Here is a 17,328-nt window from a genome sequence, read left to right on the forward strand (position 1 = left end):
CTTACAGCTGCACAACCTGCTTATTAAGTAACCAAATTAGCCATCTGAAACACCTTTTTTGGCGATAACGGAAGGACAAATTCAAGCTCTCATGCACGGTGTTTTCTTTCCTTGTATTTTTCAAGCCAGGGTACGAAGTCAGCCCGTAAGGAAATAGTGCACAACATTGACCCACTGCGAGATTTGACTCGTCGGCCAATCGATCGATGAACCTTACACTGAGGACGTCCCCTTCGATGTACGAGTAGCGGCGTCCATCAGGGTTGGACACTGGAAGCTTCTTACTGTTCAGAAAGGTAAGGAGTACATATAGGTAGACGTGTGTAGAAATCTGCTGTCAGTGTGTAACTAGGGAAACAAACTATCGCAAAATGATAGGTAGAGTACCCCTCAAGGACAGATATTTGGACTCCCTAGTTTACAATACCTTTTCGATATATTGCTTACTGAGCATTGAAGTTTTTGTCACGGTCGTCTTGCTTGCGTGCCAAATAGAAATGCATTCGTACTCAGTCATATTAAACGTGTATTATGTACTTGGACGCAAATGTGTATGTATTGCGCTGAGAGTTAAACCCAGTCGTATTAACTTTTTTTATCGGCATAATCTCTAGTCACTTTATTCGATTCAGGTGATCATAGATGGACTACTCCCTCTGACAAAGGTTACAAAGAGGAAGAATCCGAGCATGGAATCGTCGTTCTGTTCCACATCATGGCTGACCCGGAGGAACGGAACGACCTTTCAACCTGTCGACCAGATATTGTGAATAGACTGCTCACTAGACTCAGCTTTCACAACAAAATGGTGGTGTTGCCAGAGGAAGTGGTTTCCAACCTCCATCAGGCGGATCCCTTGAATTTCAACATGTCATGGACACCGTGGCTATAGTATGTAGCAGGCAGAGCCACCTTGAACTCACCACAGCGCCCTTGCCTTATAGATAGATTTGGGTAAATAGAAGGATTTCAGTGAGCCTAATGAGCAAAAGCGTCTCGGGGACAGATATTCCCGGATATTCCCGGAGGGGGTATTCGAACTCTCAAATATTTACAACTCTTTTCAGATGTACCTTTTGTGACGGCTCATTTCAAAGCTTTAAGAGTAAAACATCACTGTCTTAGGTCTTTCGAAAATTCCAAATTGTATTCCACCATGGAGTTAACACAGGAATGGCGGCAATTTTTAATTTTAAATATCAGTAAATGTTAGGTAATTTGTTTCTGTAGTACCAAACTTTGGACGGTGATCCCTGATTTTTATTTTTGATTTGGTAAGGGAATGGTATGTTTCGTTGAGGAAAGTTTGAGTAAAGGTTTAAAATCTTTCACTTTCAAGGCGTACGTACTGCTTAACAAACAAGTATGTGTGTGTGACTGTGTGTGTCTGTGTATATGTGTGTGTTTATATTCATTGCATTCACTGTTTCTACATCACTAGACTGGTATAAAATGCTCCATTGGGTCTTGGTCGGACCTTCACTACTAGTATCTCGACAAAGTGGGATGATTAATTTGCTCTTTAATGTGCTCCCTGACCGTCAATTACTACAAATCACAAATATTTCAATCATGTCAATTTATAAATATTGATACATTATATTGTCCTCGCAACCAAATGCATAAAAAAGATCGCGATCCCTGGTCAATTGACATTCACGAGGAGAAACCGACGACCTAAGTCTGTCGCTGAATTTTTTGAACAGTTTAGTGAACTCACAAACACCAGTTTGACAAAAGTTTAAGTCTCACTTTCGAAGTGCGAATTATAGCGATTTATAAAACAGGCATATAACCACTTAGAAAGCAAATCTGTCTGTACGGCATTGAAGCAGAGTATTTTGACAAGAGATATTTCTATCACCTATTTATGTGTACTTTTCATTCAATGAACTGCTACATTGGGGAATTTTAGCTTGGGTAAGCAATGGGCTGTTTTCATTGCTGATGGAGTTCTGCCACCATTAAAAGTAAATCAAATAAACTTAGTAGGGCAGATAACACAAATATTATGCACTTTGGTATGAAACTTGGCATAGTTTACACATGGTGATTTTTTTAGATATTAAGCAAAGTCATCAGCGCCCTCTGTTGGCCAAAAAAGGAAATATTTCCACCATTTTCGGTCAATTTTATTACAAATGACTGATTGATTTTCATGTTGTTATTTTGCTTAAATTGTATTTTCAAAGATAATCCTCCTCTAGTTACAGTATCTTTGATTTGAATGATTGTTCATAATCCTGTTCTATGTATCAACCAGAGGATCTGAATCTTTAGACTGTAAACATGGCGTGTAATTGTACATTGTGCATTGAAAATTTGACATAATTTGAAAAAGGTGTAATGGTGGCATACAAATACTTCTAGTATCTACCGTGACAAAAACATTATTCCGGAAAATAAAGATGATACTTCGAAAGTTATTCACTGGAATCTGAATACAAGTACATATGTACGTCTTAAAAACATTTTGCCTTGCAAAGTCTATGAAGACGTGCCCTGCCGTAAATTGTGCTCACTGAATGCAAATGAACAATTCCTGGCAGTCTATGGCTGCGGGAAGGCAATGAGTAGCTGCGAGCTATATGGTAAACAAAGACCTGAATATATATGAGAGGTGCACTTTGTACCAGTGCATATTAGTATCGTTTATATTTAACCGTTATTCAAGAAACATAATGTACAAAACTCATCTTGGCACAAACACAAAAGTGTGTATGACATTGTTTCTTTAAATTTTAATGAGGAAGAACTACATAAAGTATACGTTTTTGTATTTTAAGATATATATATATATATATATATATATATATATATATATATATATATATATATATATATATATATAAAAGACTGTGTTGTGAAGTATATTTCCGGTAGCATCACCGTATGGTGGTCAGAGCACCCAACTCTCTAGGGAGCAGATCTTTATACAAGCACCGTTCGCTCTCTTTGCCTCTCCTTTCCTAAGAACCGGGGAGTACCTTGGCCTGTACATTCGCTATGATTATGACCCTTCATGACCTTCTATCATAATATATTTGATGGTATACCCAATGCATTATTTTGCTCTGGGAAAACAAACCTATTTGAAAGTGCATAGTTTTCCTTCAAGATGAGTCCATTGGGCAATTCAGTACAGAAGAGAAAGGTCTTGTCTTTTCCGCTGATGTTATTGTCAACGGAAAGTGCATCTGAAGTTCACAACAGGCACAATATAACAGTAGCATGTTTTCAAAGTTAAGTGAACTTTAACAACACTATTTAGTCCTGCCGCTTACATGTTTACTTCATCATTTACAATGAAACACATTTTTTTTCTTGTTGAAAAAAAAATATATTTTACTTTTCCATATATGAATTTGTGATTTACACTGGCATACAGACTGAAGCTAACTGAGTTAACCTTTGAAATACCAGACTTTTGCAAATCCTTGTTATTATCAACCTCCAAGAAAAAGCATCGTATGAAACAAAACATAGGGACAAAGTCCCTGAAGCTACTTTAGACATGGATACAAAATTAAAGTTCCATTAGCTGTATCTTCTTGCGATTTTTCCGTTAGTTTTGATTGAAATGATCACTGGCTCATGTTGAATAGCCAGTCAAATAACAGAGAATCGCATATTATTCGGAAACATTACGTGCCCTACAACTAAATAACATGTGATTTTACAACGAAAATTTCAATTTTTGTCCGGACAGAAATACAAACTCTGTTGACACGCGAATTGCAACGTAGGCATTCTTCTGCACCTGCGCGAGCCATTTACAGCAATTTCAAAGTAAATATTCATTACTTATGCCCGGCACTTACGTCGTAGTCCATTAGAGAGGTTAAGATTTCATACGGGAACAGAACGGGAACGGATATGTCATCACTTTCTGCGTGCTCTCATTATGTTCTGATGATGTCACACGTTCTCTTGTCGTTTGGCAGTCGTTTTCTACGTGAAACTGCCACTTTTCACGTACACCTTTTCCGAGAGCGATTTTCACGCTCGCTTCGCCATGGACTTGATATTCAAAACTGACATTCCTTTCGTTGTGTATTTTTGCTCTTGGTTTTATCGCTCGCCGTCTGATTTTGAGATATTTTAGGTAATAAAGAGGAAAAGGAAAAAGTACCTCCTGCAGTGCACTCGCAGACGACGACACACGCGCGGCAGACGTCGTTACACTGCACTGCCGATAACATTCAGTCTAGACTGAAATTTACATTGTCATTTGTTTTACCTCCGTGGCTTTACACGGTTTTTCTAACACAAAGTAAAATTTCAGTATTTTCAAGTTTTTAACCTGATATCAGAGCAAAATCCTTTTGTCAATACAACTGTGTGAGTCGGTACGAACACGTCTTATAGACTTGCTTCAAGTCTATGAGCATATAAAAATCAAAACAGAGCGAATTGAATGTATAAACTTCAGTGGACTGTCGCATTAGTGATAGGCTGTTACGCAGATCGTTAGGTGAACACAGACATGTGAACCTTGCTCGGCTAGTCAGTTAGCCTACTGCTGCCTTGGAAAGCAAAGCTATGGGGCCGGTCAAATCTTAATCCGAATCTGTGCAGAACGTTACGCGTACGGAACGCGTAGCCACTCTACGTCACGTTCTCGCTACGGATGAAATCTTAACCTCTCTACCGTCCGAGCACGTTGCGTAGCCGGATGTCTGGCAATCCACGAAGCAATGTTGTTTTGATACCGCAATAAACGTGAACTTGTACATCTGGCGTGATCGCAGCGTCACCATATCTGCGTTCTCCCTAGCACGCCGAGCATGCCAGACGTCAACAAACGAGCTCGGAAGGGCAACACGTTTGAACAAAAATTAGCAGTTTCATGTGGCTATAACATCACTAATCATGTTTGTTTCTTCGTAAAACAACATTTTGCAACAAATATGAGCCTCCAACATGGAATTTTCCGAGGTAAAAAGTGGTCAAAAGTTACAAATAATGGCCCTTTAAGTATTTCCTGACTGTATGAAATTATCTCACTAAGGTCATCCTTGGGACCTGTAAACCAAATATTAAAGCTATCTGACCAGCGGTTTTGAAAAAACAAGTGACCCAACAGTTGACAGAGCTCTGCTGTGTTATGTAGAGAATAACTTTTTGTGACATATGTATTGATGAAGAAGGTGGATATCTTTGATAGCTCATTTCAGTATGGCCTGACCAAAAATGGCAAAATTAGCTGCAAAAATACAAAATTGATGATTTCATCATAATCTCAATATATTACATTAAGATAAAGCCTAGGAACCTGTATACCAAATATCAAAGCTATCAGACGAGTAACTTTTGAGAAACAAATATTTTGACCAAAAATGGCAAAAATTGACCCCAAAATACAAAAATTATAGATTTCATCAAATTTCAATATATCACACTTAGACAACCCCTAGGAACCTGTATACCAAATATCAAAGGCATCAGACAAGTACCTTTTGAGAAACACATTTTTGACCAAAAATGGCAAGCATTGCACAAAAAAATACAAAATAGCAGATTTCATCATATATTCAATATATCATATTTAATTCATCTGTAGGAACCTGTATACCAAATATCAAAGCTGTCAGACGTGCGATTTTGATGAAATAAAGTTTTGACCAAAAATGACTCAAAAGTTCCTTAAAAATACAGATTTGCATATTTCATCACAATTTGAACAAATCTAAGTTGGGTTATCCCTAGGGACCTGTATACCAAATAACAAAGCTGTCTGACCAGCGGTTATGAAGATGATTTTTTACCAAAAACGCCTTTTTTGGCGCTAATTTGCATATTTTCAACAATATCAAAAAATTAAAAAAAAGTTTCTCAAAATCATATTTTTTCATCTACACAACAAATATCAAATCAGTAAGTACTGCGGTTCTCAAGATATTTGAGTGGACGGACGCCTCACAAACGGACATACATACATACATACATACATACAGACATACAGACATACAGACAGACAGACAGACAGACAGACATACATACATACATACATACATACATACATACATACATACATACATACATACATACATACATACATACATACATACATACATACAGACAGACAGACAGACAGACAGACAGACAGACAGACAGACAGACTGACGACGGACGCCGGGCGGATACCCATCCCAATAGCTTCTATAGACTTTAATCTATAGTAGCTAGAAACAGTAAGGTGGGAAACATAAGCGACAATAAACTGAGCCGAAAAACAAAAACTTCGATTTATCAATAAAATCGTGCATTATATTGTCCAACTCATGAAAGAAAGTGTTTATCCCCCAAATAAGGTTATCGCAAAGGAAACGAGGAAGTAAGTCGCATAATGCAAGGAAATAAGTTAGGAATGTGTAAAATGTCCTATATTGAAGGGGCAAGAGTTTTACTAGTACTACACATGAAGAAATATTGCTGTGGGGATAGTTGACTGCCATACACAGTTCATTGATTCCCCGCTATCAGTATCATCTCCTGGTTCCGCCCTCCCCTTCAAATCAAAATCATCAAATTTTAATTTAATTTCCAATCCATTATATCAATGGAGTTGTAACCCACCAACCCACGTTGCCTGGTTGTCATGATTTTGCAAAGCTGCTGCTGGGAACATTTGTCTATCATAAAACCTACATTCTTCTGTCAGTCATCTAAACTTTATTAAACTTGTAAACCGAAATTCGTATTCTGTAAAACAAAGATACAATTAAGTGACGTGTTTGAATACGAACAAAAGATCGGAGGTGAAGCAGCCAATCTTAAACTGTAGTATGCTGATAGGGTTCAAAAGTACTTACGGAATCTGTAGGTGGCTCTTTGGCACATTCCTAATGCAATACATAATAAGACAATGAGGAAAAGTTTTCAACCTCTAAAAACAGACAAAAATGTTTGATATCTGAAGTATTTTTTAAGGATTGCCGAAACACATTGTCTGTCTAAATGTTCCATGTGTTGATTCTATTAGCCTAACAATTGGCAGCATATTGAATCAGTGTTTTGCTAAAGTCTAGGAAAATTGGTTTATGGTTTTGGATCTATGATGATACTTCTGCTGTCGTGTTATATCATTGCTTTCCTATACAAAAGGCACAGTCCTGCAAAATGAATTTGGGACCTCAGACTTAATCAGTAAAAAAACTTGCTTGTAAATGCTTGCCTGTGCAAAGGCCTGACAATGTTTCAGATTTTGAGCCACCTGCCTCCATTCGGAATCTTCTATAATTCCTTTCTGAGCGCCTCCACATGTTCCAACCATCTGTTTTCCACATCATAAAGAATAACATCGGTAAATATGGTCCTTATCATTAATGTACGACCTGTTTCCCACCTATAAAACAACAGGTTCTGTTTTGCTTTTGTTACGTTATCTCCGAAAACTGTTGCCATTTGTACATATTACTACGCGTTTGAAGGTAACAGTCACTTCTTCAATGTACTGGGATAGTATGTCTCCATTCTTCTGGTTTTCGTTGCTAAGCTTATGTTCGTCGTGCTTTGCTAAATCGAAACCAAACATCATCTTCATCCTCGCCGACGACCTTGGCTGGAACGATGTCGGATACCACGATTCCGTCATTCAAACACCGAATATAGACCGATTGGCCGCCGAAGGAGTCAAGCTCGAAAACTACTACGTCACGCCGATCTGTACGCCGACAAGATCTGTGCTTATGACCGGTAGATACCAGGTAAATAATTATGTTATCGCTTTGGTGTTTGAAGCAAAGTACAACTTTTATCACAAGTTTATCTTTTTGGCACCAACTTGTATATTCAAGCTTTTGGTTGCATCGAATGAACATTGATCGGCAAGCGAGAGAAAATTCCTTACCGCTCCCCATGACGTAGGTGATGATGAAAGTGCCAGAATCGTTATATGGGGAGGGGGGTGTGAGAAGGGAGAAGTGGCTTTCGATATGATGTCTACGTGTGGTTTTTCACCGATATATTCCAGCCATCTCTCGTTTCCCCCTCATAAACCCCCAACTTTTGCTATGTTATTTATCCTGCTCATATGCAGATATGCAATGCCTGCAGTCTATGCCATGTCCCTACTTTCTAAGCCCTTTAGAATTTCTAGTGGAATGTTCGAGGACATTTACCAGTTGTAAAGCAACACTGACCATATACTTGCTGTTAATATTGAACGCATGAGAATCCATGCCGCCAACACGAAAATAGTTTTAATGGCAACAACCAGCATTTATCGTGTTTGCGTTTACGAACTGTCTTTCTCCGTCTGTCATATCTTTCGCGTGGCCTATTTTGCTTTGTTTTGTTCTAAGAATATTAATAATCTCCCTCCTACAGAGTCTTAGAATATACGGATAGTTTTCAATCGGATTCGAACCCACAACATACGGCATCAGTCGCCTAGCTGAGAGGCCACAGACAGAACCACTCGGCTAAATCTCCACTCCCAAAAAGAGTGGTTCAATAGCCGGCTAAGTTGTTACATTTTTCTGACTGAGACCGCTCAACACGTTGTAGAGTTCGTGAAGCACTCACGCACGCATGCTCACTAACATACATCGCACATACACACTTTATCGAAGCGAAGAAACGAATTTCATCGCTTTAACTGGGCGAACGATAACCTCTTGGACAATTCTCTCCACCAGCAGTGTTACCAACCCAGGGTAGAAAATACGGATAGTTTTCAATCGGATTCGAACCCACAACATACGGCATCAGTCGCCTAGCTGAGAGGCCACAGACAGAAAACATTTATGCCATTACGCTATGTCAGAAAATGTTGAAATGCCTACACTTTCTTTTAAATTACTCAATCAACCAATTTATTTATTTAGTCATTCGTTTATTTATAAATGCAAAAGGCCTTCAACTGGAACAATTTTGCCAAAATGTCATAAATACCGTTGGAACTTAGAAAATGACTTTGGAGGAGAGCGCAAAATTAAAATTCGTTACAGAGATCTTATGTTTGAATCAGTCTTAATATGCAATAAACTACCTAGTGTGTCTAAAGTGGCTTAAAAAGCGCGCCATTACCGACGTACGATATCATGTATAGTAATATTTATTATGTCATTAAGCAGTAAATCTCTACGCCTCATATTGGGCTATTTCATTCACTATGGTATCTCCATAATATCATACACTTTAAATTTCGATAACAATCGTATAGCGTATTTAACGGCAGAACACGTCTTTGGTTTTATTCTTTCATTAGTAAATTTATGAAGTGTTTGATAGAAACTGCATTGGTCTTCAAATGTTTAATTTACATTTTCTCGGTTGCTCTAGTGTCTCCTGCATAGCTGAAACGACCCTGCATAAGGAATTATATGCATCACATTTACTGCAACAGGTTGGTTTTTATTGCTGATAACAGCGTCCACGTCATTCACAGGGATATGATATCAAACGTTAAAGGGACGGCGGCTGTAACTTTTAATAATATTTTCGTCAAAAGACGACAAAAATACTGGATAATACATAAAAGATTACATCATTCTAATAGCGCTCTAGCAATGCTCTCGATGCAGGACATTGCTGTAGTTATTATTACTAAATGTGATTGACGAAAACACTCATCCCCATCTTCCCACCACAGACTCAAAATGACCAAAAACGTTACCATCAATATGACAGAACTATGGAATCATGTATCTGTGTCACCTTAAGGTAGTTTGCGCCTCGAAAGTGAAAGACTTAAACTTCTGCTCTTACTTTCCTATATTAAACTTTCAACCAAATCGATATTAAAAATAGGAGGTCACCACCGTGCATATTTAGGTACCAGAGAAACAAATAACTAAACATTTACCGATATTTGACATTCAAAATTGCCGTCATAAATGTGTTAACTCCATGGATAAAAATAAAATTTTCTAAAAAAGAGGATGAAAATCTTTCTTACAACGAAAGTTTAAAATGAAACCGGTAGATCAGAAAAGAATTGTAAGTACAAATTTGAGAATCCAAATCTGTTCCAGAGGCACATTTTACCGTGAGGCTCAACTGTTAAATCAAGCTACTCACCGAAGATTAACCGTGATATCATTTCAACATCTATTTATTACAAGACGATGAAATCTTCTACTTTGTTTCATTGTGATTATTTTCACCCAACAAAGAGAGTTCTCGTTTGGGAAGATTGGAATGACCCAGGATAGATTATATTGCACATAAGTTGAAACTGACCTTGTAAGAGGGCGTACTGTATACAACGAGTTTTCAGCACGAGTTGGCACGTCTCTCTCTGACAGTCACTTGCTTCAGGTAACCCATCTAGTTGATAAGTGTTACGGACTATAAAATCATAAAACCTCTCGTTTAAATTAAATTAAATGTCCAAGTGAAATTGTTCTTAGTTCTTTATTTTGCAAATTGAGTGTCTATTCTTTAGGGCTTGAAATGAATAGAATATTGCCCAGGTCAAATCATGTCAAAATTTCATGAACAACAAACTGTCATTTTGTTTGTCAGTAATATTCTCAGAACGCTAATTCAATTTACCTCGATGTGATTTGAATGGGCGTTTTGGAAGTCGAGTTTCCAGAAAATACGAAAGTGGGTAACAGACATAGGCCCTAGAGTTTTCTCTAAGGTAGGTCTATGGTAACAACAAACAGAATAAACCGTTTATATAAACGTGTGTACAGAGCGACAGCAACACCCACAGCAAAGCTATATACCTTTTTTTTCTTAGCAAAAAGCATAAGTTTTTGCTGCCATAGCATTTGAAAAAATGACTAAAATGGTCACATGAAAATAGAATTCAGATACTCAGCTATCCTGAAATGTATGGTTCAGTGGAGACCGGGGAGTGTTGTATTTGACTAGAAATATGACCTTTACATGATTAGCCAAATGTTTTCGTAAGTTTCATCTAGGTATGCAACATCACGTGCTCGTGGCCCAAGAACCGCGATGTCTGCCGCTGGATGAGGTCACCCTTCCACAGAAATTAAAAGAGAGTGGTTACGCCACTCACATGGTTGGCAAATGGCATCTTGGCTTTTGCAAGTGGGACTGCGTGCCGAATCACCGAGGATTCGATACTTTCTTCGGTAAGTCTTCAAGACTGTCTGTTACGTCTATGCTAATTTCAAGTAGAATAGGTAGACCCTCATAGACATGCATAAGTTGAGAAGAAAAATTGTTTTATCAATACATATGGTCATCTCATCATCTAACACTTCACTAGATATGACAATATTGTTTTTCGCTTTTAAGGATTTTACCTGGCCGTTAGTGATTACTTTACCCACACTAGACAGTGCCATGGTCACAAATTTGCGGCTTGGGACCTCAGATATAACGACGAACCCGTGGGACCGAAATATGAAAACCAGTATTCAACAATGTTGTATGCCAAGAAAGCCCAGGAAGTCATTCGCGGACATAATTCAGATAGGGTGAGTATATTTTCTGAAAAAGTTCTTATGATTCGTCGACGTTGGTCACCTCTATATGTCAGTTTCGTAAAGCTGATATTCCTAACTAGGATAGTTTTCTAAAAGGCAACCCTTGCCTTGATTCCACCGAACAAATATACCATTGTTATGATTGCTAAAGGTAGTTTGCGCCTCGAAATCGAAAGACTTAAACATTTGCTCCTCAACGAAACTTTAAACCATTCTCTTTCAAAATCAAGAACAAAAATCAGTGCTCTCTCTCTCTCTCTCTCTCTCTCTCTCTCTCTCTCTCTCTCTCTCTCTCTCCAGCCTCTCTTTCTGTATTTGTCTTTTCAAGCCGTCCACGCTCCGTTACAAGTTCCCGAACAATACTCTAACTTGTACGCAGACAAACTGAAGTCCGACGAGGAGCGAAGAATATACGCCGGTATGACGACATGTATGGACGAAGCCATCGGTAATGTCACTAGGACATTGAAGGAGACGGGACTTTGGAATAACAGCGTCATTGTCTTTTCCACGGGTAAGAGAGAAAAGTGTCTTTTTTAAAGAAGTGAAATAGAAGATATTCAACAAATATCATACATTGATGACAGCGGATTTAGCGATGAGGCAGTACAAGAGACCGTGTATGGACTGTACATTCTTAATGAGAAAAGCATAAAATCAATCAGCTTTAACCAAAGTACAAAGGCCAGCGGCATTTCTCCTACGATCGGCATGCACCATCCCGTCCACACGGCTTGGTTAGGTCAGCGAAGGGAGCGTTCCTACCTGAAGATACACACTTGGCCTGTGAATTGATCAGCACATCATGACATGCTAAGTACTCGGGCGAATGATAATATGATGCTAACGAGTATGAAGGGCCATGTCCTTCATCTCTAAAGCGTTGTAGCCCATGTTTTTTGCCAATACATAAACATTTTCTAGAAAGCACTGATTGAGCAGGATTTTGCACTCACTACATTATAAATGAAATGGAACGAGTTGTAATCATTCTTGACAAGAAAATTATATATAAATCAAGTTATTACCGACAGAAAACAAATCGTAAACGCCGCAAATAACGCCGATGCATGACAAAATAAGTTTCACTGTACAACCTTGCCATACCATACATCTATGTTTACATTTTAGAAGTTGTTTTAGATTACAATCCATGTGGCGCCTAGAATGATGATTACCAATATCTGTGTCTGTTCTGTTTGTTAGCAGGGCTTGAGTTATGTTTGATGATAACCTAGCAAATAAGACTTGCGGCAATCCGAATAAATTGTCTTCTCGATAAAACAACACTGAGTACACTGTAGGAACACCTTCTTTCGACCTCTTGATTTAAAACGTCTACAAGAATGGCTCTTTGCTTGTTTTCAAAATACTTTATATCTTTGTGTTTCTTCAATATTACGCGTCTACTTCTTGTCTACAGATAACGGTGGTTCGCGTATTTACGGTGCTAGCAATTGGCCGCTCAGGGGCCAAAAGGGTGCCCTCTACGAAGGAGGTGTGAGAGGTCCGGGTTTCGTCACCAGTCCGTTGTTGAATCCCAGTGTCCGGGGAACAGCGAACAGAGAGCTGCTGTATGTCGGTGATTGGTTGCCAACGTTCGTACACCTAGCAGGAGGCACAACTGAAGGCACAAAGCCATTGGATGGTGTTAACCAATGGGAAACGATCAGGTATCATCTTACGTGGTTAATTACGACACACTGTGAGGTCTGTACTTTTGCTGCACAGTACAGCTGCACAACCTGCTAATTAAGTAACCAAATTAGCCATCTGAAACACCTTTTTTGGCGATAACGGAAGGACAAATTCAAGCTCTCATGCACGGTGTTTTCTTTCCTTGTATATTTCAAGCCAGGGTACGAAGTCAGCCCGTAAGGAAATAGTGCACAACATTGACCCACTGCGAGATTTGACACGTCGGCCAATCGATGAACCTTACACTGAGGACGTCCCCTTCGATGTACGAGTAGCAGCGTCCATCAGGGTTGGACACTGGAAGCTTCTCACTGGTCAGAAAGGTAAGGAGTACATGTAGGTAGACGTGTGTAGAAATCTGCTGTCAGTGTATAACTAGCGAAACAAACTATCGCAAAATGAAAGGTAGAGTACCCCTCAAGGACAGATATTTGGACTCCCCAGTTTACAATACCTTTTTGGTATATTGCTTAATGAGCATTGAAGATTTGACACGGTCGTCTTTTTTGCGTGCCAAATAGAAATGCATTCGTACTCAGTCATATTAAACGTGTATTATGTACTTGGACGCAAATGTGTATGAGTTGCGCTGAGAGTTAAACCCAGTCGTATTAACGTTTTTTTATCGGCATAATCTCTAGTCACTTTATTCGATTCAGGTGACCATAGATGGACTACTCCCTCTGACAAAGGTTACAAAGAGGAAGAATCCGAGCATGGAATCGTCGTTCTGTTCCACATCATGGCTGACCCGGAGGAACGGAACGACCTTTCAACCTGTCGACCAGATATTGTGAATAGACTGCTCACTAGACTCAGCTTTCACAACAAAATGGTAGTGTTGCCAGAGGAAGTGTTTTCCAACCGCCACCAGGCGGATCCCTTGAATTTCAACATGTCATGGACACCGTGGCTATAGTATGTAGCATGCAGAGCCACCTTGAACTCACCACAGCATCCTTGCCTTATAGATAGATTTGGGTCAATAGAAGGATTTCATTGAGCCTTATGAGTAAAAGCGCCTCGGGGACAGATATTCCCGGATATTCCCGGAGGGGGTATTCAAACTCTCAAATATTTACAACTCTTTTCAGATGTACCTTTTGTGACGGCTCATTTCAAAGCTTTAAGAGTAAAAAATCATTTTGTTAGTCTTTCGAAAATTCCAAATTGTATTCCACCATGGAGTTAACACAGGAATGGCGGCAATTTTTAATTTTAAATATCAGTAAATGTTAGGTAATTTGTTTCTGTAGTACCAAACTTTGCACGGTGACCCCTGATATTTATTTTTGATTTGGTAAGGGAATGGTATGTTTCATTGAGGAAAGTTTGAGTAAAGGTTTAAAATCTTTCACTTTCAAGGCATACGTACTGCTTAACAAACAAGTATGTGTGTGTGTGTATGTGTGTGTGTTTATATTCATTGCATTCACTGTTTCTACATCACTAGACTGGTATAAAATGCTCCATTGGGTCTTGGTCGGACCTTCACTACTAGTATCTCGGCAAAGTAGGATGATTAATGTGCTGTTTATATGTGTTTTCTGACCGCCAGTTACTACAAAGCACAAATATTTCAATCATGTCAATTTATAAATATTGATACATTATATTGTCCTCACAACCGAATGCATCAAAAAAGATCTCGGTCTTTTGTCCATTGACATTCACGAGGAGAAACCGACGACCCAAGTCTGTCGCTGAACTTTTTGAACAGTTTAGTGAACTCACAAACGCCAGTTTGACAAAAGTTTAAGTCTTACTTTCGTAGTGCGAATTATAGCGATTTATAAAACAGGCATATAACCACTTAGAAACCAAATCTGTTTGTACGGCATTGAAGCAGAGATTTCGACAAGAGATATTTCTATCACCTATTTATATGTACATACAATGGACTGCAACATTGGGGAATTTTAGCTTTGGTAAGCAATGGGCTGTTTTCATTGCTGATAGAGTTCTACCACCATTAAAAGTAAATCCAATAAACTTAGTAGGGCAGATAACACAAATATTATGCACTTTGGTACGAAACTTGGCATAGTTTACACATGGTGAATTTTTTAGATATGAAGCAAAGTCGTCAACGCCCTCTATTGGCCAAAAAAAACATCTCCACCCTTTTCGGTCAATTTTATTACAAATGACTGATTTTCATGTTGTTATTTTGCTTGAATGATATTTTCAAAGATAACCCTCTAGTTATAGAAACTTTGATTTGAATGATTGTTCATAAATCCTGTTCTATGTATCAACTAGAGGATCTGAATCTTTAGACTGTCAACATGGCGTGTAATTGTACGTTGTGGTTTGAAAATTTGAAATAATTTGAAAAAGATGTGATTATGGCATACAAATACTTCTAGTATCTGCCCTGTCAAAAACATCCGGAAAATAAAGATGATACTTCGAAAGTTATTTCACTGGAATCTGAATACAAGTACATATGTATGTCTTAAAAACATTTTGCCTTGCCAAGTCTATGAAGGCGTGTCCTGCCATAAATTGTGCTCACTGAATGCAAATGAACAATTCCTGGCAGTCTATGGCTGCGGTAAGGCAATGAGTAGGTGCGAGCTATATGGTAAACAAAGTCCTGAATATATATGAGAGGTGCACTTTGTACGAGTGCATAGTAGTGTCGTTTATATCTAACCATTATTCAAGAAACACAACTCATCTTGGCACAGACACAAAGGTGTCTATGACATTGTTTCTTTAAATTTTGATTAGCAATGAGGAAGAACTACATAAAGTATACGTTTTTTGTATTTTAACTCTTAATATATATATATATATATATATATATATATATATATATATATATATATATATATATATATAATATATATATGTATATGTATGTATGTATGTATATATATATATATATATATATATATATATATATATATATATATATATATATATATATATATATATATATATATAACTCTATTGTGAAGTATATTTCCGGTAGCATCGCCATATGGTGGTCAGAGCACCCAACTCTCTAAGGAGCAGATCTTTATACAAGCACCGTTCGCTCTCTTTGCCTCTCCTTTCCTTAGAACCGGGGAGTACCTTGGCCTGTACATTCGCTATGATTATGACCCTTCATGACCTTCTATCATAATATATTTGATGGTATACCCAATGCATTATTTTGCTCTGCGAAAACAAACCTATTTGAAAGTGCATAGTTTTCCTTCAAGATTAGGCCATGGGGCAATTCAGTACAGAAGAGCAATTGTTATTGTCAACGAAAAGTACATCTGAAGTTCACAACAGACACAATATAATAGTAGCATGTTTTCAAAGTTTAGTGAACTTTGACAACACTATTTAGTCCTGCCACTTACATGTTCACTTCATCATTTACAATGAAACATATTTATTTTGTTGAAAAATACTATATTTTACTTTTTCAAATATGAATTTGTGATTTACTCAGGCATATAGACTGAAGCTAACTGAGTTAGCCTTTGAAATACCCGACTTTGGCAAATCCTTGTTATTATCAACCTCCAAGAAGAAGACGTAAAGAATCGTATGAAACAAAAAACGGTAACGCGGAAAACATAAGCGACAATAAACTCAGCTGAAGAACAAAAACTCCGATTTATCAATAAAATCGTGCATTATCTTGTCCAACTCATGAAAGAAAGTGTTTATCCCCCAAATGAGGTTATCGCAAAGGAAACGAGGAAGTAAGTCGCATAATGTAAGGAAATAAGTTAGGAATGTGTAAAATGTCCTATTTTGAAGGGGCAAGAGTTTTACTAGTACTATACATGAAGAAATGTTTCTGTTGGGATTATTGGCTGCCATACACAGTTTATTGATTCCCCGCTATCAGTATCATCTTCTGGTTCCGCCCTCCCCTTCAAGTCAAAATCATCAAATTTTAATTTAATTTCTAATCCATTATATCAGTGGAGTTGTAACCCGCCAACCCACGTGGCCTGGTTGTCATGATTTTGCAAAGCTGCTGCAGGGAACATGTGTTTATCATGGAACCTACATTCTTCTGTCAGTCATCTAAACTTTATTAAACTTGTAAACCAAAATTCGTATTCTGTAAAACGAAGATACAATTAAGTGACGTGTTTGAATGCGAACAAAAGCTCAGAGGTGAAGCAGCCAATCTTAAACTGTAGTCGATAGGGTTCAAAAGTACTTGCGGAATCTGTAGGTGGCTCTTTGGCACATATCT

At 38.1% G+C, this 17,328-nt stretch overlaps 1 protein-coding gene and 1 long non-coding RNA gene across 2 annotated transcripts; both read left to right on the plus strand.

The window, feature by feature from the left end:
- The first annotated feature begins 202 nt into the window (after positions 1 to 202).
- Positions 203 to 1,338, plus strand: LOC139137976 (uncharacterized). Its single transcript, XR_011553521.1, has 2 exons — positions 203 to 296; positions 633 to 1,338. It is a non-coding gene; the product is annotated as an uncharacterized lncRNA (long non-coding RNA).
- A 6,049-nt stretch (positions 1,339 to 7,387) lies between these two features.
- LOC139139271 (arylsulfatase B-like) lies at positions 7,388 to 15,537 on the plus strand. Its single transcript, XM_070708119.1, has 7 exons — positions 7,388 to 7,709; positions 10,871 to 11,057; positions 11,224 to 11,405; positions 11,715 to 11,928; positions 12,838 to 13,087; positions 13,269 to 13,435; positions 13,772 to 15,537. The coding sequence occupies exons 1-7, from the start codon at positions 7,452 to 7,454 to the stop codon at positions 14,029 to 14,031; spliced, it is 1,518 nt and encodes a 505-aa protein (XP_070564220.1). The 5' UTR covers positions 7,388 to 7,451; the 3' UTR covers positions 14,032 to 15,537.
- Positions 15,538 to 17,328: the final 1,791 nt, after the last annotated feature.

The sequence above is a fragment of the Ptychodera flava genome, chromosome 8 (assembly GCF_041260155.1).
Source record: "Ptychodera flava strain L36383 chromosome 8, AS_Pfla_20210202, whole genome shotgun sequence".
In the NCBI taxonomy this organism is placed as follows: domain Eukaryota; kingdom Metazoa; phylum Hemichordata; class Enteropneusta; family Ptychoderidae; genus Ptychodera; species Ptychodera flava.